This window comes from Sceloporus occidentalis, unplaced genomic scaffold (genome assembly GCF_023333645.1).
Source record: "Sceloporus occidentalis isolate IW3139 unplaced genomic scaffold, rSceOcc1.0.p SCAF_7, whole genome shotgun sequence".
Taxonomy (NCBI): domain Eukaryota; kingdom Metazoa; phylum Chordata; class Lepidosauria; order Squamata; family Phrynosomatidae; genus Sceloporus; species Sceloporus occidentalis.
In genome coordinates this window covers 46,172,432-46,198,089 of record NW_028316987.1, presented here as the reverse complement: position 1 = coordinate 46,198,089, position 25,658 = coordinate 46,172,432, and the positions used below count along the sequence as shown (strand labels likewise).

The following is a 25,658-nucleotide window of genomic DNA, read 5'->3' as shown; positions in this document are numbered from 1 at the left end:
ATAAGACATGCACATATCAAATCAAATTATTCTTAAGAACAATGGAAAGTGGAATAACACCGCTACAAGGAGGAGATAACCACTTTTTCACTGAAATCAGTGAAGTCGAGTACATGTTTAAGAGCCTTATTGCATGAGGAAACAACGTGGAAATGAAGTCGGTGAGAAGCAGCTTTCTCCATGCCTGGCTGCATGAAGCTATAGCCCTTATGTTCTCTTCTCACGGAAGATGGCTGTAAAAGTGCACCTTTTTTCTAGCTGGAAAAATCCATTTGGCAAAAGATATGCCTTTAGAATCACCTCTCATGGGAAGAGGACTAAAGCGCTACAACGTCATATAGTAAGACACAGGGAAAGCTGGTTCTGTTTCAGCTTTGTTTTCTCATGTGGTAAAGGAACTGAAAAATGTATTTTGACTGGATTGTACTCTTTGTTGGGGATAGCATTCACTTGGAAGAATTCCTGCTAACCTTGTTTTGTTTTTGTTATTAAATAAAAAAGAGAGCGGAATCTAAAATGAAAGTGCAGATTGCATTTATTCTCTGCATGGATGGTCTTCATTAAGGTCACGCAAGTACTTAACACATCAATCAAATAGTTCCTACATTCAAATCACATTCAGGTCAGTGAAATGTTAATTTTCCTATGCAAATAACAAAAAAATAATAAAAATAATAACAACAACAAAAGAGACAATCAGCAAGGGAAAAAAATACCCTAGTTCTAAGATAACAATGGCAGAATGCTACTGAGACAACGCCATAGAAACCTCACTGAAGCAGGAGTTAAATTCAGGCCACTTCTTAGCAAAGCTCATCACAGACTTAAAAATATTGATGATTTTCTTCTCTCTTTTCTGTTTTTTAAACTTTGGGTTCGGGAGTCAGGTTCTTCCAGTGTGATGTGCTAATTTCAAAAATGCTAATGCAGAAGCGCATAAGATCCCACCTGGTAGGATAAAATATATTTTTTAAATTCCTCTCAATATTACTGCTGACTGACACCCATTTGCTGGTGATCGGCTTCTGCCTCCTCTTCTTCCACGTCTGCATTATATTCTTCAAACGCATCATCATCTACATCTGGAAGCCCCAGTAACTATTGTAAAGGGGGGAGGGGGAAAGAAATATAATGTAAATGTCTTATAAAAGAGTAAAATCGGTTAATATCACTGATGTCCAAGAACAAACTGCACAATATTTGGAAAAACCCCAAGAATTAAGTTACAACAAGGCGTAGCTCAGTGGCTTGTAAAGGCAAACATACCTTGTGGCAAACGCACATATTCCTTGGGGTATAAAGGAGGATGAGGAAGTACCATTTGCCATCTGCAAATGGTACTGCAGTCAGTGAAGACTTGGCCTGGCATCTTTAGATCACAAGATTGGAAAAGGTCTTCTGGCATCCCTGACTCTAACTCCTTCATGGCATCCTGGAATCCAACTTTTGTGACAGAAGAGCGGGGTATAAATATGAAAAGTGATGCTTTTATATTTAGCTTCTGTAAACAGCTGTTTGGAATTGCTATCATTCTGAGCGCTTGGTTTCAGACCGAGTGTCTGTGGTGGTAGCACTGAATGTGAAAGCCTGTGGGGGGGAATAAAAGTAGCATACATCCTCACAGGAACTTTGAGGGCATCTGGACTCACTCTGCCATTGGAGTCACAAAAGGGGGACAGGAAGAAGTGTGACAGAGGTGCGGGTCAGAGAAAACCCTCAAATTTAGATTGTTTGCAGTGAATGCTGGGAAGTATCACGTTCTGTAGTTTAAGCGTAAAGACCCCGGCATTTGTCCTCAGCGGTGGGGTTGTCTGAGAGGAATCCTCACAGTTGGTGGACCTGGTGTAATTGTTTGAGTGGAAAGTCTCACATTTGGTGGCAGTGGCTGAATTACTCAAGGATAGTCTCCACATTTGGATATAATCCCAAAAGTGTAGAGGATGAGCCAAAGTGGATAATTCAAAACAGAAGTGCAATCAAATACAGAAGTGAGATTCAAGTAAATTATGAGAGAAAAACAATGGTAGAAATTTGGGCTTTGAAGGAAGAGGGACTGATTGAGAAGTGCAAGACTCTAAACCTGACTTATGAGAGAAAAACTGTAGAGGAATTAAAAATGATGTTGGTTAAGCATCAAGCTCCAGGCCCCAGTGAGGCAAAATCCAGAATACTCAAGCCCTGATTCAATTCAGTTGGAAATTTTGAGATAATAAAATTTTAAAAAATGTTATAAAAAATAAACATCCTCCATATATTTTGTAGCTTATACATCGGATGGTGAGCCAGAAATATCTGTTAACTTTTAAAAAGGCTACTCAAGGCGGGTTACAGACCGCTGCTGCCGCTTGCTCCGTGCGGGAGCCGTAGCAGTCACACCGCGCGGCTCCCACGCGGAGCAAAAAAGGAGCTCCAAAATGGAGCTCCTTCTTGCGGCGCCTCTGTGACGTCGCGAGGTGCCGCTGGCGCATTCGCGACGTCATAGGCGCCGCGACACGTCTGGATGCTATGCGTCCGATACGTAAAGATGGCGGCACCCGTATGAACAGGGCGCCGCCATCTTGTATGTATTCTATACGTACTAGGGTTAGGGGGGTGCGGAAGCACCGCCCCTTCCTAACCCTAGTACGTATAGAATATGTACTAAATGGTGTGTAACCTGCCCAAATTTGAGGAACAGCCAGTGCTGATTACATGAGATACACCCCAGTTTTGATTAAGGTAGAGCTGGCTGAAGTGTAGCACAATTTACCTCAGAGCAGCATTTAACTGATTATCTCTATAAAGAGATTGTGTTGAAAAGATTCAGAATAATTTCTGAGGCCAGATAATTTCAGAATACAGTTTCGAAACTGCCACTTTCAAACTGACAAGACATATGTAGGTTTGGGTGCCAGGTTGACTGTTTTATCTGATAAATGGATGAAAACCAAAACTAAAGAGGATATAAAGAATTTAATAATTTTAGATCGGTTTTTGTTTCAGCTACCCTCAGAAATCAGACTGGTTGTTAGGGACGAGGGCCCTCAGACTTTGCAGAGCTGGCAGATCAGTTGACTTTGAACAGGCAAGCAAACTGTCAAGAGAAAATCACTTTAAATCAAACTTTAAAATATCTGAACAGAAATAACACAACACCTTTAGGCAAAAAACAACTACTAGCTTAAGACTTCATTTCACAATGATATAAGGAAGAGTTGTTTAAAATGTGGAAAACCAGGACATTTTCAATGTGCCTGTGAGGAAAGGTTAAGCAAGGCTTTGAGTGCTACAGCTTCAGTTAAACTACACAAACTTGTAGATATTTCTTCAGACCACACAAAGAAAGTGCAGTTCTGTGAAATAAAACTGGGAATAATCCCAGATTTTAGCTCTGAACTCAAGGGAAAAGTAATTAATTAATAACAACAAATATTGGGCTTCATAGATACAGGGTTTAGCTGTTAGTTTGGTGAGAGAATCTTTAATTTTTACCTCAATTATAATCCCTCACAAAACCATGAGCATTAAAAGGAGTCAAGGGAAGTCTACACGAGATTCCCATGGCTGAGGTAAACATTTCTTGGAGAGAAGAAGGAGGAATCTATGAAGTGGGTGTTAATTCTGACCAAACCAATCCTGTAATATTAAGTGGAGAAGCAATGTCAAGAAGATATATGTTGTCACTAGAAGCAAAGGGTTAAATTTCCTGAGGTAACTTGGAGTCAGGTTGTGACAACGTATCAGCTATGTCAGAGAATATAGTACTTGACAAGCAGGCTGAGGGAACTGATTCTGTGGAAAATGTTACACAGACAGGGTCACAGTCAACAATCCAAAGTGAAGGAGATTCATTGTATATTCTAAGAGGTGGCAAATAGGTCGCAAGATGAAGAAAACACCATTGAAAAATGAGCTATAGGAAGTGAAGCACTGGTTCTATGTAGCTTCACTCACCTCAACTAACAGAGAGGAAATAAATGATTTTAAATGGGAGTTACATGAAGGCATTGTATCCCTGAAATCAGTAGCTAGCAATTCTGAGGCAATTCCAGGTACAGAAGAAATGAAGGAACAAATTATATGGAAGACAGGACTACTTTATAGATTATGGATGCTTGAGAAAAGATTTCCTGATGCTGAGTGTCTTAAAAGTGGGCATGCACAGTCTGTGGCAGAGGTTTTGTTGGAAATCTTCATCAGGCTAAATACAACATTCTCTCCTCTCAAGCTAAACCAGACCCAAACTCCCTTCTCTCCCTCCAACCCTAGTCTTACTCCAAGCCTTCTCAAACACATGCTAAAGGCTAAACCGACTCCACTCAGATTCTAACTATGGCTGCATCCACACTGGAGAAATAATTGGGTTTGGTACCGCTTTAACTGCCCTGGCTCAAGGCTATGGAATTCTGGGAGCTGGTGTTTGTTGTGGAGCCCAGAACGCCAACTCCCAGAATTCCATAGCCTTGAGCCAGGGCAGTTAAAGTGGTACTAAACCCAGTTATGTCTCCAGTGTGGATGCAGCCTATTCTCCACCAATTGTCCTATGCACATCTCCTCAAACATTCTCCCAGTCAGCATCCACATGAGCACTCCATTCGCTCCCCTCTCCCAAAGCTATTTACACCATGCTCACATAATAAATCAAGCACACAGACAGACAGAGAGAGAGATGGGAGAGTGCTTTGGCTCTGGTGACCTCCATGTATAACAGACTTTGCCCTTCAAACTGCCATTCGCCACTGACAGACAGTGATGTAATTGACAATGAAGATGAGAGATGCCAGGAGTGTGGCTATGAAGGGAGGTCTAAAAACTTTTCCTAATTCCAAATTTCCTTCAGTTCTCAAAATGGCTAGCGTTGCAATAACTTAAAATTTCAATGGAGTGTTTAGAAATACAATAAAGAAAAGGGGTAGATGAAGTTACTAGGGGTAGCTGAAGTTACCAACAGAATACAAATACAACAAATGCAGTCAGTGCTTCATATCCATGGAGTCTTTATCCACAGCTTTAAGCATCCATGGCTTGAAAATATTTTAAAAAAGGATAAATTCCAAATAGCAAACCTTGATTTTCCATTTTATGAAAGAGGCACCATTTTGTTATGCTGTTGTATTTAGTGGGACTTGGGCATCCACAGATTTTTGGCATCCACCAGGGGAGGGGTGTGTGTCCTGGAACTAAACCCCAGTGGATACCAAGGCCCCACTGTATAAGAGCAAATGATTTTCAATGTCTCATTCTCTGCTATGGCAGAAAATTTGGGACAGGAGTAAATTTCATTTGGATTGCAGAGTTCTTTCTGGGGAGAGTGACAATGACCTCATCTCCTAAAGATACCCCCCCCCCCCCCCCGCTTGCATCCCAGGTCTGTTATCCTTTGTGCCCTGCGTCTCAGTTCCAGTCTTCTGCCTTCTGTCATGGTAATCTCCACGTAGAAACTAGAGAACTAAAGGAGCAGGAAAGTACAGTAGGCCCTGGTATACTCTGAGGTTTGGTTCAATGACCTCCCATGGATACCAAAATCCATGGATACTCAATTATATAAAATGGCATGGAAAAATGGTGTCCCTTATATAAAATGGTGAAATCAAGGTTTGGCAATTTATATATTTTTAAAATATTTTCAAGCTGTGGATGGTTGAATCTGTGGATAAAGAATCCATGGATATAGAGGGCCAGCTCTAGAATGAGGCCATTTGAAACAAACACAGATTTCATAGACTTAAGAGAACTTTAGAGAAACTACGATGGCCATAGGTTGCATTCACTATCTGGTACATTAAGCTGAAACAACTAGCAGAAGGAAAACAGGCACTTACAGGTCTGAATGATTTGAGGACTTTTTCCAGTATTTCATGGAGTGTCTTTTTACCACAGGAAGAGATGTAGTCCTGAGCCAACTGCAGGAAGGGCAAGCAGTCCTCGCTTTCACTCCAAACGTGCTAAAAGGGAAGACAGGGAGGACAAAACAAAAGTTACTCAAAACCCTGAAATGGGAAGGATTAGAAGAGACAGTGGTACTTTAATGTGATCTATTCAGAGCTGCGGCAAGGAGCAAGCTAAAATTCAATTAAGTCCCAAGTGACTGAGTAGAGACCACTATCCTACTCTCTGCTTTCCAGTGGCTACGTTGTTGAGTTCAAGCCCCGTCTTTACCAAGTATACATATCTCCTACATATATTACAGGAAATACCCACTTTGGGGATGGGAGTGGTATAGCACATATAGAAAGACTTTCAACCTCCCAGACTTTTGGAATCCTAAAACTCTGGCCAGTTCAAGTCCTGGATTTGTTCCTATCCTTCTATCCTGACTGACTCTGCAGCCAGTCAGATGCAAACAACATAGCATTTGAACATGGGTGGATAGGAAAAGACCCAAGTTGCTGCCAGAAGCTAGCATTGTCAAACACCCAAAACAACCCCGCCCCAAAAATAACAAAACTTGCCAAAACAAACAAAAGTAAGATGCAAATATTATTTTTGTTTTTTTAAAAAAACTCCTGAGGAAGGAACCATTGGCTTTAAAAGATGTTGATTAATGAGCCGTTAATAAAGATTTCCTATTATTTAGCAAAAGATTTTTGGCTTCCATTGTGTGGTAACCAACCAGGCTTCTGAAAAGGGAGCAGCATCCTGGTCTTGAAAAGCCAGTTGATTTTCTTGCTTGCTGTTGCTCGCTAGTCAGCTGCCCTTTGCATGCAGCAATGGGAGCAACAGCCTCTGCTAGCCTTTCCTCTCTGACACACACACTGGGCCCAAATGAAAATGATGAGTGAGTGCTCAATCGGAGCAAGAACCAGGGAAGGGGCTTAATTCAAGCCAAATCTCCCCCAACCTGGATTCAGTGCTGGAAAAGGACCAGAATGTGAGCAGGCCAGGTTCCTTGTGGCCCAGTCATCCAGTGATACATCCCAGTCATCACAGACACACAATTTATGTGTGATTGAATTTGTCCAACCCCTCTGGACGCTTCTGGGCTGGATGCAGAAAGCTGTCCTACACTGAGGATTCAGCCATATGCATCACTGTTTTTAGTGTCATTAGCAAATGACATGGCCTGGTTGAACATAAGGAGATCAGTGAATCAACTACACATCTCCACTTCTCTAACAGACTTAGTTAAAATGTGTAGTCCAGGCAGAGTTTGAGGGAAATACTTTTTGGGGAATTGTGTAGTAGTCCAGCAGGCAGTAGTCCTGCAGGCCACAGGATTTGGGGAATTGTGGAAGCAAAATAATTATTGTTGTTGCTTCTACTAGCTTTATTCATTCTTTGTCTTCTCCTCAAAATTGGGACTCAAGGTAGCTTAAATTTTAAATAATTACAATAACCACCATGGTATAGTTATCTGAGTGCTGGACTAGGACTGGTTCCTATTTTTTTCCAGGCAAAGCATTCTCTGAAGATGCCAGCCACAGATGGTGGCGAAACGTCAGGAAGAAACTTTTCTGGAACATGGCCACATAGCCCAAAAAACCCACAAAAAACAACTTTTCTCTGTATTTACAAGAAATGAAGTATTCTGATTTATCCCACTTTGAAATATTAAAAGCTAGGGTATCTGCCTAGATGCTTTGGCACTGAAATCTCAGTATGGGCATGTAACCTTTGATATCTAGAAATGGTTCTAAACCAGCTCTTCAGATTTTTGGCTTGGCTTCCAACATAATTACTTTCCAGGACTAGAATATGTAACCAACAGAATCAGTCAACACCTATTCATTTATAAAGCTTTACCTGTATTGTACCACTTCAGGCTAAACTGATGTGATGGTGTGCTTCAGAGGTGGAGAGGGCAGAGAATCCCAAGAGACAACAATATGACATTGTTTGGGAAGTATTTAAACTTATGCACAATGTGGTAATTTTAAAAATAAATAAATAAATGCATGTAAAAATACAGTTTTCAGGCAAAGCATTACTTCTTGATTCTTCTGTCTGGCCCATAATGCTGTCATGGGCAATGCAGAAGAGAGTATAGATCTGCTCTAAGAAGGAAGTGGCTATTTATACCTATATGCTTTCATGCTTCTATCATTAGGAATCTCATTACAAAAGTGCTTATGTAACAAACCTTTCTGAAATGACTTTGGAATTAATCCCCTTTTAGATCTGCCTACTTTTAGAGAAAACATGCATCCTTTTTATGGAGGGCTTCCAACCTTAATGCTGGTGAGGCCAATATCATTCAGCTACCTCAGCTGCTCTAGGCAGACATTTAGCACCCTATGATGGGACTTGAGCAGCTAAGCTGACTTTAATGGTGCTGAAGAAGCCATCTGGTTCTCAACCTTCCTAATGCTGCAACCCTTTAATATAGTTCCTCATGTTATGGTGACCCTCATCCATAAAATGGTGGTGTCTTGGTTCCTAAGACCATTGGAAATATGTGTTTTCCAATGGTCTTAGGCAACTCCTGTGAGTCGTTCGACCCCCTAAGGGGTCGCGCCCCACAGGTTAAGAACGGCTGTCCTAGATTATCGTATTTTTAGAACTCCACTCCAGACTGGCCAATATAGAATTCATCTACATAATTTGTAATCTTGGTTTGATGATTGAGAGCACAATGAATTCTCAAGGAATGCCAGTACAGTTACAATGATGGACCATAGCTCTGGAAAGGGGAAGGAAGAGGTTTTCACATACAGGGTGCAGGAGAAGGTGGAGAAGAGAGTTTTATCAAATATTTAAGATTTCCTTAACCTGCTTAGGTAATTAGCAGAGTCACATCTGATGGCGGCTTTTGGTTAATCTGAACTTCTTCTTTTTTAATTCTATTTTTAAATTTTATTTCCATAAACAAATACATCTCTACATTCTATTACATTCTATTACCTTTTTAACACATTATTTTACATACCCCTCAGTGCCCCCCTTCCCCGGAGCCCTTTCCATCCTTATATTCCACCCAAAATTTCAGTTCGTCTTCTGGAGGTATTCTTCCATCTTCTTTTCTCAACACTTTCTCGACAAATTCCTTCCAAATCCCCTCAAAGTCATTTCTTTTCCATAATCCTTTTTTTTACTTTCAATTTACATGTCAATTTATCATTAATAGCTAATCTCCATACCTCTTTGTACCAATCCTCCACTTCTACATCCATTTTCGTTTTCCAACGCCTTGCTATTATTAATCTCGCTGCTGTAAGCAAATTTGTTACCAAATGTTTTTCTTCTTTTTTCCATTTCTCTGATGATAATAAAACTATATTTGGTCTTCTATCTATTTTTATATTCATAATGTTTTCTATTTCTAATAGCACTTTCCCCACCCAAATTTTGTACATATTTACATTGCCACCATATATGCATATATGACCTTACTTCTTGACAGCCTCTCCAACAATTTTTTGAGTTATTCTTATTAATATTATGTAATCTCATTGGAGTCAGGTACCATTTCCAAATCAACTTATAATAATTTTCTTTTATCTGAACTGATAAATTTTTCAAGTGTCTTTGTTCAAAGAAGCTACCCAAGATGCTAAACCTTGTTGGGGACTAAATTTCAGCACCTTCATTTGAAGTCTGTACTAAAACCCAGACCCACCAACCACCACTTGTTACATCTGCTTTATTTCAGATCTAGAGCTGATAATAGACAAAAGGCTTCTTGTATAGCTTTAATCACAATGGCAACCTATGTGCATTGAAATGCTCCAAAATCCGTGCCATCAATGTCAATATAAAAATCTACAGGTAATAAAAGGTCTTCTCTAGTCTGCTACCTGATCAGAACAAATGGAAAGAAATATAGATTGGCTTGCCATTCAGAGAGATCATGTTGGAGCTGTCCTATATGCTCCTTGCTCCTTAAGATGGGAAACAGTGAGATGCAATGGGACTTAATGGAATAGCACTTGGTTCCATGTTTTTAAAAAATGCTTAATATTATATTATGCTCTGTCAAATTTCTTTGTATTAGCACAGTAATATTCTGTTGCATCTCTGAACTAATGAAAATCCAAATGGCACCAGGATAGGATTAGTGTAAGCACTTAGGGCTCACCTCAAAAAGGCCAAAAAGAGGACATCAATTTGCATATATTTGTATGTGGAGATTTATATTGATAAGAGCAAATTCAAAATAAATACCATAACATCATCATCATCAACAAATAGAACTACAATAGATAGTATCATATGCACTGTGACAACCTACAACTGGGCTAACTCTGTGCCTACTGCTCAGTCTGTTTCCACATACTAGCTGCTAATGCTCACTATGTAGCTCTTAAATCAGAGGAGCCTTTCAAATACACAGCCTTTCAGACAGAGGACTCTTCTCTGTAAAGTAGAACCCCTAGTTAGGCTAATTCTCTAACGCAAGTTAAAGCTGTCACATTTGATAGAAGTGTACATGTGTTTTATTAAGTGTACAACATGTGTTTTATTATTTATTATTTATCAGTATGTGCCTGATGCAGCTACTATCCTTATGATGCAGCAGGACCAAAAAGTGTGGACTGGAATCCAGACGTCAGTCATAAACGAACAAAATAATAAAAATACTTAAAACCCCATGGATAGCAAGAATCAGTCCCACTGATTTCAATTAAATTGGTATTAATATGTGTAAATCTGGATTGAATTATTTTTGCTGATGTTCTTACTTCTGCAACCATAGGCACCTACTTCACAGACTTCTTGCTGCAAGGAGACGCAGTTAGGGCCAAAACTTCACCTGATGAGTTATGCAGTTCACGTCTTTACAACTACAGCTAGAAGGCCAGCAAGGACTGAGAGAATGGGATTGTAGTAGGAATAGAGTAGAATTGTTTTTCAAGATCCCTTCTGGACCAGTCTGATATTCCCAGGGCTCCATTATGTATGCAGTTAGTTAGTAGTATGAGCCTGCCCAGAGTTTGTTGTCAAGTAGTTAACTTGCTCTAGCTCCATGGCCAAAGACTACTCACCAGCCCCCATATAATTCCCACTAGTTGATTTCATTAGACACTGAGGACATAGGGAACAATCTAAGTGATTTCCATTGAATAGAGACATTTCCAGGAATTTTGAAACATAGGGATCCTTGAATTTGGAGCCATAGAAGTCTGTAATTTTATGTTGGTTTTGTTTTTTCCTGACAAACACAGTAACTCCATCTAAAAGGGTTAGACCCAGTTGCTTGTATCCCTCTCTGGTAATCAGACCAAAGTTAAAGTTTGTAAATACCAATGAAGTGGACAAGCTTCTTGGAAGTGTAAGGAGGACAACGTGTCCTCTCGATCCTTGCCGATCATGGTTGACCACCCAAGGAGGGGATGCTATGAAAATATTAGTACAACTTATAATCAACGCATCCTTCAGAGAGGGAATATTTCCATCGAAATTGAAACAAGCGATAGTTAGACCGCTTTTTTTAAAAAACCTCACTGGACCCCCTGGTAAGAAACAATTACAGGGCGGCCTGCCTTCTACCATTCTTGGGCAAAGTAATCAAAAGGGCAGTTACCCTACAGCTCCAAGCAGTCTTGGATGAAGCCCATTTCAAACCGGCCTCAGGGCAGGATACAGAGTTGAGACTGCCATGGTTGCCTTAGTCTATGATCTCCGTCTGGGTATCGACAGGGGAAGTGTGACCATGTTGGTGCTCTTGGATATCTCAGTGGCTTTCGATACTATAGACCATGGTATCCTTCTGGAACGCCTAAGGGAGTTAGGTATTGGGGGCACTGCGCTCCAGTGGCTCCGGTCCTACCTCTCAGGCAAATTACAGATGGTGATGCTGCAGGACAGCTGCTCTTCTAAGAGAGTTGACAGCTGGCATCCCTCAGGGCACTATTCTGTCCCCCATGGTGTTTAATGTTTACATGAAGCCACTGGGAGAGATCATCCAGAGACAGGGGGCGCTGTGTTATCAGTATGCTGATGACACCCAAATCTATTTCTCTATGTCTCTGACTGTTGAAGTGACTAAGGATGGCATCTCTCCTCTGGATGCCTGCCTTGAGTCGGTAATGGGCTGGATGAGGGAAAACAAACTCAAGTTGAATCTAGAGAAAACTGAGGTACTTGCAATAGGTACCTCAAGTCCAGGGATGGAAATCAGTCAGCCAGTCCTGGACGGGGTCACACTTCCCCTAAAGGATAAAGTTCGCAGTTTGGGAGTACTCCTGGATCCATTTCTACAGTTGTCATCTGAAGTAGATGTGATGGCCAGGAGTGCATGGTACCAGCTTTGGTTGATATGCCAACTGCACCACTACCTGGACCAAAAGGACCTTGAAACAGTGGTACATGCACTGGTAATCTCTCGTTAAGATTTCTGTAATGTGCTCTATATGGGGCTACCTTTGTATCAAGTCCGGAAGCTTCAATTGGTTCAAAACGCGACAGCCAGACTGGTCACTGGAACACCTAGATCAGACCACATAACATCGGTGGTTGTTGATTAGCTTCCAGGCGCAATACAAAGTGTTGGTTATTACCTTTAAACCCCTTTCATGGCTTGGGCCCGAGTTACTTGAGGGAATGCCTCTCCCTACGCAATCCGCCCCACACTCTCAGAATATCTGGAAAGAACCTATTGGAGTACAGTACTCAAAAACCAGGCTAACAACAACTTCTTACAGAACGTTCACTGCTGCGGCCCCCCAGCTTGTGGAACAGCTTGCTGGAGGAGATCCGTCTTATCACCACCTTAGATGCCTTAAAGAAGGCACTAAAGATGGATCTCTTCTGGTGGGCCTACCCACCTGATTTTTTATAAGAGATCTTAAATACTTCTGATCTGATTGTATGAATGTTAGTGTGAAGGTTAGTTGATGATCCGTTATTTTAGTGAATTAATAGTAATGTCATTGTTTTAACGATTGCATTTTATATGGAATTGTTTTATTGCTGTAATCTCGCCTCGATCCACAGGGATAGGCGGGAAATATAAATAAATAAATAAATAAATATATTATTATTATTATTATTATTATTATTATTAAAGGTATTCCAAAGATAAACAAGAAAGCAATACCCTTACCTTTCAGATCAGAGTTAAATATTGACTTGAAAAAAAAGGTCAGCTTTACCACATTAAATCCATGAAATTCATTTGGCTATTATTCCAGTTAGCAATGGAACAGCTGAAACTTTTATTAATAGTTGTTGAAACTTGTTTAGAGCTTCCTCAATGAGAATAAATCTGATGTGGAAGAGGAAGTAATAGAGGAAAGATAAAACACTGTTTTCATGATGAGCTATGTTTATTAGAGTAGACGCTAAAGGGAATTCTGCCAGAAAACAATGTAGGTCCTTCAAAAGCAGCCCTGCCTCCTACATCCCCCCCCTTGTGTACAAATAAGAAAGCCGCAGGATTCTTGTCTACATACTGAATCTAGTGTATCTTCTGATTCTCAGAGCATATTACACATCTGAATATAAGCTCTCCAGCTCATTTATCTCCAGGGACATCTGATCAAGAGATTTTAACTATACTCAGCCAAATTGCCCTCACATCCAGGGACACACCCTTCATATCAGCGATCTGGCAATCTGTTTGTTTTTTATCACCCGTGGATCAACAGCCCCCACATTATTCAATGGTGGTGTGTACATACAGTTGTGTCAGTGGATTCATACACGTCGTCGCCATTGAATAATATGGAGCACAAGCGTCCACATTTTTTTGCCATCTATTGGGGGGGCAGGAACTAACCCCCATAGATGGGAAGGGTTCACTGTATTCAAAGGTATTTGAAGAAAGGGAAAGAGAAGAGCTAACTTGTGCATCATCAATTCTGTCCTTTTTGAGTATGTGTGCACACTCACCATTTGAGATTTCAAGGCTGTTAGAGCCATATAAGCTGTTAAATAGATTTCTCTAGCTTGTCTCCCTGCAGATGTGCTAGATCAACATCATCCTCCAGCATTCTGCCTAGAGATGATGAGTACTATTACTATAGTATATCCCATGTAGAGGATGCCAAGATGGGAGACACTGGGTAAGGAAAGACTGGAAATACCCAAGTTCAAGTCATGCTCAGACAACATGCACACTGATTCATCTAGGTCCAGTTAAACTCTTTCAGACTGGCCTACCTTTTAGGGTTGTTGTGAGGACAAAGTTTGAGGAAAACCATATATGCTGCCTTTAGCTCCTTTGAAGGCGAGAAATAAATGTATTGTATGAATAAATGAAACATTTCACTTCAGCTCACCCATGATAGAATTTGAAGTAATAAATATTGCTTGCCTATATTCTGTAGAAAACCATTTCTCAAAACAAGGCCAAGATAGTTCCCTGGTAGGATAACAGTTTCCTCTTCTCAATGGGCCTCTTCCTTTTATCATTCTCATGATTCTTTACTAAGTATTCTGCAACAGACTCTTCCACAACTCATTGAAAACTATTACCTGCCAGCAAAATATAGTACAGTACATATACATCCGAAATCAGTTTCAGAATGATTTATTTTGTAATCCCAACTCTGTAATCTCAACATCCTTGTTTAGGACAGGGACACACATATATCAAGCTTCAAACTAAGGAAGTAAATAAAAAGTGTTTTACTCATACAAATATTGAATATCACTCTACTCTTATATCTGTCAGCTTTTTGTATAACTTAATGTGATTTCATGCATCATATGAATTGCTACTGTCATCATTCTGGGTGAATTTGAGGTTGTCTTTGGCAACAATAACAATGATCTTACATGTTTTGGCTAACTATTAATGTCTGTTAAGACTGGAACAGACTGACCAAAAAGCCCGCTTGCTGGGGCCACGGCGTATGCACGACACATGACCCCAAGCTGTTAGGATGCCACTGTGAAGCCACCCGCCCATTTACATGCCAGCAGCTTTTTGGCACTCTGGCAGCACGGCATTTAGATGCCACACGGCGCAAGAGTGCTGCAGTGCCAGCAAAAAGGGCACCTTTTTTCCCAGTGCAAAAAGGAACAGAAAAAAGCTGGACTGGAACCGTGGCATGCGGTTACTACAGCCCTGATCCGGTGCCCAAAGGGGCAGTGTCAAATCATCCCTATATGAGCTTCTATTTTAGCCCTTAGTTAAATGTCTGTATGCACATATGTTTTGACATTTCTGATGTCATGGACTGTTCAGATACATTCTAAATATTCGAGGGCAAGCTCTCTGAAACAGAATGTTAATAAACACTGCAAATTCTGTGATGGAGTGAAAAAGTGTACTGTTGGGGGATAATCTTCTACAGATCAGGGAGACTGTGCAGACTTTCTCTGAATCTAGCTCTACCTTCATAAGATGTTATCACTCAAAATAAACTTCATATATGCAGCCTTGAGGTACTTAGAAAAAAACTAGGACAGACTAGTAAAACAAGAGTTCAAATCTCACATAGCATACTTATTACCAGTGTACACATTACTTGCTCATTGTTACACTAGTTTTAAAATATAAAAATGATAACAACAATGTCTACAGACTACAAAAGGGAGTGGAAACAGTTCATTTATAAAGTGGGTCCACAGTGTAAGATGCTCACTTTACATTGAAGAATATTAATAGCCTGAAGAAAGAGAGCCCTCCCTCCATGATAACTGCCATCCTTCGGCCTGTGAAGGAGTGACCAGGCAGGCCCAGCTCCACCAGGGCTAGCCTGAAGAAGAAGAGCCCTCCCTCCAGTCCATCTGCCTTGGTCCAGGCCTCAGAGGAAGGGAATAACCACTGGACCTCATCTTCTTTCCCACCACCATTCCCTTCTCCTTTTGTTTTGTGTCTTTTAGATTGTAAGCCTGAGGGCAGGGAACCGTCTAATTAAAAATAATAATTGTAAGCTGCTCTGATAGCCTTTAGGGCTGAAGGGCGGGGTATAAATACCATAAGTAAGTAAGTAAGTAAGTAAATAAATAAATAAATAAAATATTGACTAGAACATATACTGAGTGCCAGCCTGACATAACAGAACCACACTTAATCGAATCTCTCTAATCACCTTCAGGATCAGGCAACAATGTTCTCAAATCCACTACTACTTACCATCCAACATTTGACAAATGAAAATTGGGACTCGTGTTAGCAAACATCAGACTGTGGTCTAGACAGCAAAAGTTAATGAGAAATAACAGACAACCTAAGAGAGGCTGCAGCAGCTTGCTTTTGCCTGAGAAAATAGGAAGAGTAAGATTTGCCCCCCCCCCCATACTCTCTTCCTCCTGCTGAGTTAACTGAGTGCAAACTTCTTTTGCACTTTGAACTCAGTTTGTAGCAATTCAACTAAGATGAGGACAAAGGGAAACACTGGGAAGAGGAAAGAACAACTGGGAAATTTTTAAAGTACCTGAAAAAATGGGATGAAATAAATGAAAGCAAGAGTGTTCCATTGGCCTCTCAATCAGTAAACACATTAGAAGACACTTAAGATATCTCCCCTACCCCCACCATCGTCAGGGATCTTAAAAAGGGGGTCTTTGGTGTGAGATGCAATATCATTTTTGAATGTCAGATATCACTTCAAAACAGTTTCAATCCAGAGATTTGCTTCAGCTTTTCTGGAGGTATCTTTGAGAGTGAGTGGAGCTCACATGAACTTGAACTTCACGTTCATTTAACCATTCCAAAGTGAAATGTTTTGACCAGTATTTTCCAATCTGATGCCTTCCAGTCTTATATCGTCCTTTTTAAATTATGCTCCTCTATTTTAGCAGTTCAATAAGAGGTTTGCATTTAGTGAGGAAGGTATGTCAAAACCAGAAATTATCTATTATACCTTCCATTGCCTACTAGTTTGGAATATATTCTGTTGTTCCCTGCCAATATTTCAGTCATGTTTTGAATTGTTTTCTGCTCTTTGGTTACCTATAATCAATTGTATTTAACATTCCATTTTGTTACAAAAAGAGCAAAAAGCAAAAAATAGTATGTAGTATAGTTACACGGGCTATATTTCTTATGATTAATTTAGATATGCATTCCTATGATTTATTTTATATATTTTTTCAGTTGTGTGTTCCTTATGTATTTTTGGTTTTGATTTTTTCACTACTGTCCATTTATGTTATTTGTGAGTTGGAGTCCAACACATCTAGAGGGTATCAGGGTTGTTTCTCAAACTGGCCTTCCAGGTGTTTTGGGCTTCAGCTCCCAGAATCCCAGACCATTGGCCAAAATGGCTGAGGCTTCTGGGAGATGAAATCCAAAACATCTGCAAGGCCAGAGTCTGGGAATCACTGTGCCCTTATAAGAAATCACCCTATCGCCAGAAAATAACAAGCTCATTTTTAAAAAACAAGTCAAAATCATTATCGCCATTGTGATCATTTTGTAAAGGTTGTAATGTATACTGGTCTCATCACTTGATGTATTCCTAGCCTTTCAACGATTACACACACAAACAAGATCTGGCTGAAGATTATTAAGCCAGCTTTTGACAAACTCCAAGCAGAATAGAGTCTCATAGCTAGACAGCAAATGCCAAAAATGCCTCCCAATTTTTCTATGGACTGGTGATTCTAATAAAAGTTCAGACACGCTCCTTCATCGTTCAGTGAATGGAACATTAAGAGATGTTTTGCTTGAGTGCATCAGCCATCACTTCAAACACAAGTTAGGGCTGAGCTTTCATAGCACCTGGCACCACCTCAAAACACACTTATTTGGGAGATACAGAAGAGCAGCTCAGATACACCAGAAACCTTCCAGGTGACAGCACACAGAGTATTTTTGTTTGTTTGCTCAGTAGCTCTTTCTCTAACGAATGCATACTTTAATAGGATTTTCTGCTCAAGCTGTAAAGGGATAAAGCCTATATATTTATGGGTTTCTCCAACAGTTTGAATAAGCACCAGAGACAAAACTGCTTGGGGTCAGCAAGAAGGCTGCATAAAGTGCCCTTAGACCACATTCGAGACAGGAAGAAGAGTGCAATGAACCAATGGAAATCCATAAGGGAAAAGAAAAGGAAGATGAGTAAAAACAGTGTATGTGAAGACTGGGTAAGTTAATCACCACTAGTTAAATCAGCCTCCTTTCTATCATTTCCATCATCCCCCAGCCTGGTATTCCCTCTTCACTGCCAGGCACGGAGAAATATAATTTACCAGTACTACTCCATAAAGATCACTGCAGCTGCTGAGAAGAGGAGCAGAGTCTCCCACCACTTTCTTTCTTCTGCTCTACAGTTTGCGTGATGGGCATTACTGATATTGCCTAGGAGACTATGTTCACCCAGATGCTTGTCTAGAGCCCCACAGTCTCATGTCTGCATCTAGAGAAAAAGTGCTTGAGCTTAGTCCTGCCTGAAAGTTACATTTTCTGATCTGCTGAATCCTTGATAGATGGAGATGTGACTCTCACAGGTAACAGAGTTGCTATGTGGGTTGTGCCATGGCAAGGGAAATGCACCCTTCATATGTGAAAATGTACCCTTAGATGTGAAAGAGATTCCTTCTGCTTTAAGATATTGGGGAAGGATATTTAAGAAGGATATATGTGAATGAACTAGTGCTGCTCTGTACATCTTATATATATTTAAAGCCGACGACACAGAGGTGGAATTAACAGTGCTTTCTTCTTGCCAGTGTCACCTACACCTGGTTTTTGTGCTTGAGAGATGGCAACAATAAGGGTAATAAAACAATAAAACAATGGCAACAATAAAGGTAAAAGCAGAGAAATGGATAAAGCTTTACATATATTCAAAGCTTGGAAAAAGTACTTTTTGGACTACAGCCAGCATAATGATTTGGGGGTTAAAGTCCAAAAATGTAACTTTTCCAAGTTCTGAATGTATCAGCAAAACAACACTAACTATTTTGCCACATCAGGGGAGACTTCAGTAGTAAGACAAACCACAGTGTACCCTGTTGTTTCTGATTTGACTCTTCTTTCAGTCTTCAGTTAACAAGCTAAGTTCCTCAAGCAGGGTGGTGGTGACGGCATCTCTCATACTCTGGAAAGCATCATGTACATTGATGCCACCATAGACATAAATACCTACATAATATTACCACTTGTACAGATTGCACAGTATCTGAATGTGAAAATAAGAAGAAAAGCAAAACAAATCACACTTGAAAGGACTAAAATGAGGGAAGTTAACAGATCAGAAAACACGGTAATACAAATGGTTGTGATGAACATCTGGATTGGCATCAGTACTGAAATGGTAATACAAAACATTCCTGGTTGTGAGTCGTTTTTTATACTGTGCACAGCTTCATAAACCATATTTTTTCAAGCTGTAGCTACAAGCTCATCTCTCCACTACCACCCTTTTTCCCCCATTGTGTTGCCTCTGACAAGGAAATCCTGGCTTGCAGTAAGCAAATATTCCCCATTAGTTTGGATCTAATGTGTAACTTTTGTTTTCATTCAGTTTAGAAGCCAAGTACTCCCTATTGGTTTGCCAACATTAAGCCAGAATTCAAGAATTGTGTATAAATGAAAACCAGAATCTCTGTGCAGAAGCTGGAGGCGGGAAGAGAAGGGCAGACATCTATAGCTCCTCTCTAGTTCCATAAACCATGGTTTGTGAAGCCATGAAAAACAATCTGAATGTGACTAATGAGAAGTCATCCCATGACCTCTGAATCTGGCTAGTGAGTAAGAGGTCATCCATGTAATGTTGACTCCCAGGTATGAATGTCCTCTAAGTTGCTATATGGATGCAACATTTAAGAGGGTGCTCATGATAAAAGCATTTTGAACACTTGTGGAACCATTCACAGGATTAATTCAAAACATACAAAACTCTGGAGAGGCAGGACAGCTTTGTTTGACTTGAGCACCAGCACTGAAGCAGAGACCTTCAAACCTATGCCTCTGAGAAGAAATCCATGAAGCAGCCCTTACGTTAATAGAGTCAGTCCTCTATACCCACGGAATTTTTATCCACAGATTCAAGCATCCACGGCTTGCAAATATTTTTAAAATATATACATTCCAAAAAGCAAACCTTGATTTCACAGTTTTATCTAAGGGGCACCATTTTACTATGCCATTGTATTTAATGGGGCTTGAACATCCACAGATTTTGTTATCTGTATGGGCTCCTGGAACCAAGCCCCAGTGGATACCAAGGGTCCATTGTATAACCAAATGGGTGTAAACAGCTGAATGTCAGGGTCAGAATAGTCGGCCCTTTATAGCTGCTGTCTGGGTAGCTTGGGAGTGCAACATTTATATGCTGCATGCTCCCAAGCCACCCTGAAACTGCCTGGAAGTCAGGTGGTCACCCAGATGTGGGCAGCTTTAAGATGCTACGGCAGCATGGCGTTAACACACTGCATGCCAGAGCATCTTGAAGCAGGCTTTGGGCTTCAACTGGGCTGGAAAAACTGGCATTTTTCCAGCCCAAAAAGGAGTGGATCTTTTCCGCTCCTTTTTGGGCTGGTTCAATGTGGTTTGGGGCCAAAGCATGTGTTTGCCGTGGCCCCAATCCATTTTTAGCAGGGGCAACTTCAAGCAGACCTTTCTTGCTGGTCTGTTACGGCCCTCAGTTTCCTAAGTCAGCCAGGAAAAAATGTCTTGGCTGTGTGTTTTTGTTTTCATTTTCAGCCCTGTTGCCAAAAAAAGCAGTGGGCAAAGCTGGTTTTTCTCCCTTCTGAACAGTTTTGAAAAGTTTTAGAAACATGTATCTGAGAAAAAAATAAATAGTACCAAGTATCACAGCTTTTTTTAAAAAAAAGCTTTTAGGAGAAAACGCCACCATCGCCCAGCCATTATGGTCTGTGGTCATGTTGGCTGGGGGATTCTGGAAGTTGTATTCCCCAAAAAATAACTTTTCCAAATTCTACTTCTGTCAGTTTAAAAAAAATACACAAAGGCCTTAGAGGATAGATATTTTGTTTCTGCCAAACTCACTTGAATCTTCCTCAAAGGGCTGGATTTCACCCCTTTACCCCATTCTGCTTCCCAACCCCATGGGCTCCCCCTTGGAATCCACAGAAGCCTGCAATGGGCTCTGTTGTTTTCAGTGTAATTGGCACTTCTAGGTATCCCAATGTTCAAAGTCAAGAACTGGCAACATTTGCTGAACCTAAAGTCTTGGTCTCATTGGAAATCAACAGACATTTACTAGGCCCATAGGCTCAAAACTTTTGATGGAATGATATTTACAATCTATAACTCGCTATAAACAGTTCTAGTAAGATGGTATTATTGATGCAGTAACATTTTTATTTGTTCTACAATATTACCCTGCAGAAGTCTGTTATAACTGGGAATATTGCTTTAGGATTATATGTATGTATGTGTGTGTGTGTGTGAATGACTTGTACTTCCTCATTCTATATATGAGTAACATTGCTTTGGGGATTCAGAAAAGGTCTAAAAACTAGGCTAGGATAATTGTCAAGATCTCCAATTAAACTAAAAAGCAAATGTGAGAGGAATCTTCCATCTGTTTAAGGTTTTTCCCCCAACAGAACTTTAGTTATACAGTACTTCTCTCTTTAATTCCATTTTATTCTTGCAGAACAAGCTAGTGAGGTACAGGGGGGAGACAAACATAATCTCTTTCAAGACCATCCAGTGAACTTTAGAGGCAGATGAGAATGAACTCTGAACCTTGAGGCTGAAGTCAAACGCTCTACCTTGAGAGGGGGAAGAAGCAAAGTTTGGCTTATCAGATATTGCTAGATTGTAGATGACCTGCAATGTGTTTCAGTAGTCCTTGTCAACATAACCAGTTGCAATCCAGGAATATCCATAGAGCTACATTTTGGTGACTCCATTACAGAAGAGATGGGGAACATTTGGCTTTCCAGATGCTGCTGAATTCCAAAATTCATTACCTTCAGCCACAAGGGCCAATAGTCAGGGGCTAATGGGAGTCACAGTCCACTGACAGTATGTCACAGATTCCCTGCTCCTATACTATATCACAGTGAATCTATGTATTAATTATTTATTGACCACTCAAGCTGCATCTACATTGCAGAATTAATGCAGTTTGACACTGCTTTAACTGCCACTGTTCAATGGTAGGGAATTTGGGGATTTGCAGTTTTATGAGATACTTAGCTTTCTTTCTCAGAGAGCTCTGGTGCCACAACAAACTACAAATCCCAAGATTCCACAGAATGCAGCCGTGGCAGTTAAAATGATATCAAATTGCATTAATTATGTAGTGTGGCAGCAGCCTTAGTATAGGCTACTGCCTACAGTCTTTGCCAATCTGGCAACAGATGCTGTTGGTCAAGCATGTTTAAAACCTCTGAACAATACCACAGTGAAGATGGCTGGTATACCTGCTTTCCAAGATCAGTAGAGATTGGACAATTGCAGGAAGAAGTACCAGTACGTATACTGAAAGTGGTATGCTGCAGTGATCAGAGTGTCAAACCAAGACTGGGAAGATTCTGTAGCTCACTAGGCAGCCTTGGGCAATTATTACAGGACTACTGAAAGTGGGCAAAGTATTAAGGTACAGTGCTTTAAGCTCCTTTGAGGAAGTGTGGGATATCTATCTATCTATCTATCTATCTATCTATCTATCTAATTAATAAACAAAGAAGAACAATACGGTGGATGTTTTATTGTATCAGCACAGTACCTTGCTGCATATGAATCAGCCACTTTTACATAAACTGGGAATCCAGGCATCTTATTGCTTCTGGATTGTGGCTATTCATGCTCATTCCATCACATGTTCACTTGTCACATGGATGACAGTGATACTGATGTGGCCCACCTCGGGCTTGTGGGGTAACATTAGTTATAAATACAAAGTCATAAAACACTTTAAGTTCAAGGCATAGATTTTAGGATGGGGTGGGCAAAATGCAGCCCTCCAGATGTTGTTTGACTATAGCCTCCAGCATTCCTTACCAGTGGCTATGCTGGCTAATACTGCTGAGAGCTATACTAGATCATCTGGACTTGAGTCACACCCCTGATTTAGGCACATTATTCAACCTTTTCTTTCTAAAAAAAGTGCTCAGATAGTTTTTTGTGGGTTTTTTGGGCTATGTGGCTATATAGCCCGAAAAACCCACAAAAAACTATGGATGCCAGCCATGAAAGCCTTCGACTTCACAAAGTGCTCAGATGTTTCTAAAATGCCACAAGGAGTGGAGAAGACTTAAATTTTATGAGCAACAAAGGATGGGCCCTTGATGTGGGCCCTTGTTTATGCAGCAGGATACAGCTGTCCAACTTTTAAAACCTGCATTCAGATTTTGGATGGGCCAGTTTAATTTGAAAAAGGCAAACAGTGGTCTTTGGTATTATTTATGAAAGAAGGTTGCTAACCTAGTAGACCAGCAAGTACAGTACTGTTAGGAAAAGTGTATAAAGCCACCACCTGTTTGGATTATGATGTAACCAAGAAGCAAAGGGCAGGAACTAGAAAGTGTGCCCCTTACGTCACCGAGAGTAACAACTGTGAGATATTTTCTGCATATCAAACTATGTCAAAACTAAATGGGATACACGGACGAAGCTCCTGAATTAGAGGAAGAAATGATAATCCCAAATTCATTTTATTCATATACCATTCTCATTTGCTGGGACAGCCAGAAAAATCTCACCACAACCTCAGAAAATGGGGGCAAGTGAGGTAATTTCAATCCACTTCAGGATGGAGAATAAGTCATTAGCAAAACTCACTGCTGCAGAAAGGAGAATAGTATACATTTACACACCATTTGGTGCCAGCTTTTGTAGAGAGATAAGCATATTCTGGGAAGAAACTGAAAACCCTTTATCTGAGGATCTCACGCCACTATCATCATCATCATCATCATCATCATCATCATCATCATCATCATCATCATCATCGCCACCATCCCATTCACTCCTTTCATTTTAAATTCTGGTTGACTTGCCTGCCAGTCAGCCGAGAAAGTAGGCTCCATTTTGCAGGTCTGGAAATGATTTGGAAATGATTATGCCCAGCAAATTATAGTGACATTAGGAAATATATTCTCTATGCTTTGCCTCCTATAACATAATACAAACACTAGTTCCCTTCACACACATAGACACAAAAAGAAACACCAGCTTCCTGTTCTATATGCCTGTAACAAGTCTTGCTGCATTTCTGTTGTCCTTAAACCTGCACAGAGATCCCTTATCAAAGTGAGCCATGATATATATATATATATATAGAGAGAGAGAGAGAGAGAGAGAGAGAGAGAGAGTGTGCTAAGCTTCTCCACCAGCCCTCCCTGGATAAATACAAAGCAACAACATGTATCAACCTCTAGCTTTTGGGAACCATACAAAAAGGGGGGAAAGCCTTTTGTGTCCTGTGGGTGGGTGGATGGGAAGGGCTGCCTCCTGCTCAACATTTTCAAAGTAAGAGAGCCCTTGGCCTCTTTCTCTAGAGCTGTGGGAGCATCCATTATGCTCCACAGCAGCAGGCCTGCACAATACAAGGCCTGCACAATACAAGGCCCACCAAACCAAAAGCAGCCCGCCAGGTGGCTGAATAAACCCCAGCTTTGCTGCCTGCCTAGGACTGCACACTCAGGGTTCTCCATCTGCTGCATTTGGCCTGGAGGGTGACATGCTGTACCTCTAGTCTAGGTGATGTTCTGTCCAGTCCGAAATGAGAGCTGCCACTGGCTGTGGGAAAGCCTTTGGCCCTCACTCCCCAATTCCAGCTGAGCTTTGGGCATAGGTGAGGATGCAGCACTCTCTGCACAAGCCCAGAGACACTTCTCTGGTACTCAGAATCACAGAGTCGGAAGACAGCCCAAAGGCCACCCATGCCAACCCCGCTGTGCTCTCCAGGGATGTGTCACAATCAAAGCACTCCCAACAGATGGCCGCCCTGCCTCTGTTTAGGAATATCCAACACAGGCTGCAGAAGTAACCCGGTTTGACATAATTTCAACTGCCATGGCTCTGTGCTATGGAATTCTGGGAATGGTAGTTTGGTGTGGCACCAGAGCTCTCTGACCGGGAAACAATCTGATGTGAGGCCATTTTCACTGCCATGGCTCCATGCTATGGAATTCTGGGAATGGTAGTTTGTTGTGGCATCAAAGGTGCCACAACAAACTACCATTCCCAGAATTCCATAGCATGGAGCCATGGCAGTGAAAATGGCCTTATACCGGATTATTTCCCCAGTGTGGATGCAACCTCAACAGGCGCATTCCCTCCTCTGTCGCCCCCTCCCACCCCGCCTGACTCACAAAATTGTCCCCGCATCCATTTTCGGGGCAGAGGACGTAGAAGGAGACCCCGGGGTCGGCATAGAAGTCCATCCTCCTCTCGTCCTCCTCGGTGGCGATGAGCTCGAAGGGGTTGCTGGAGCACCACTTGTCCGCCAGGTCCGCCAGCTGCTGGAACTCCATCCTGCCTGCCTCCCTCCCTCCCTCCCTCCTCTCTCTTTGGCGCCTGGCTCTACGGATGGCTCCCTCCTCCTCCTCCTCCTCCTCCTTCTTCTTCTTCCTCAGGGAAGGAAGGGAGGGACAGGGGTTAAACCCAGGAGGGCTGCTCCTGCTCCTCTCTGCGCCCCTTTTTCTTCTCTGCCCCTCGCCGGACTCTGGCCCCGCCGCATGCCGGTATTGTTTACATGCTGCTGGCCCTCTCCTCCGCCGGGCCTTCCGCTCCCGCCTCGGAAGAAGGAGGCCTCCCTTCCCTTCAGCAGCAGCAGCAGCAGCAGCAGCCGCAGACGGCGAGGAGGAGCAGGCCTGGCATTGGCCTACTGCTGCTGCTGTTGTGAGGGAGGAGGAGGAGGAGGAGGAGGAGGGTCACTCCATCGGCGGGGAGGGAGGGAGGGAGGCAGAGCTGGATGCGG

At 41.5% G+C, this 25,658-nt stretch overlaps 1 protein-coding gene across 1 annotated transcript; it reads right to left on the bottom strand.

The window, feature by feature from the left end:
* Positions 1–517: 517 nt before the first annotated feature.
* Positions 518–25,582, bottom strand: LOC149309682 (maturin-like). The gene is made up of 3 exons (XM_089532835.1): positions 25,051–25,582; positions 5,802–5,924; positions 518–1,098 (listed from the first exon to the last, which is right to left on the bottom strand). The coding sequence occupies exons 1-3, from the start codon at positions 25,210–25,212 to the stop codon at positions 988–990; spliced, it is 396 nt and encodes a 131-aa protein (XP_089388961.1). The 5' UTR covers positions 25,213–25,582; the 3' UTR covers positions 518–987.
* Positions 25,583–25,658: the final 76 nt, after the last annotated feature.

Bases quoted from the DNA above. Each gene is read 5' to 3' on its own strand.
- LOC149309682 (XM_089532835.1), bottom strand. From the start codon at position 25,212: ATGGAGTTCCAGCAGCTGGCGGACCTGGCGGACAAGTGGTGCTCCAGC. The intron at 5,925-25,050 runs GTGAGTCAGGCG...CTTCCCTTTTAG, and splicing joins ATGGATGCGGGGACAATTTT to CACGTTTGGAGTGAAAGCGA. The intron at 1,099-5,801 runs GTAAGTGCCTGT...CCTTTACAATAG, and splicing joins TCCTCAAATCATTCAGACCT to TTACTGGGGCTTCCAGATGT.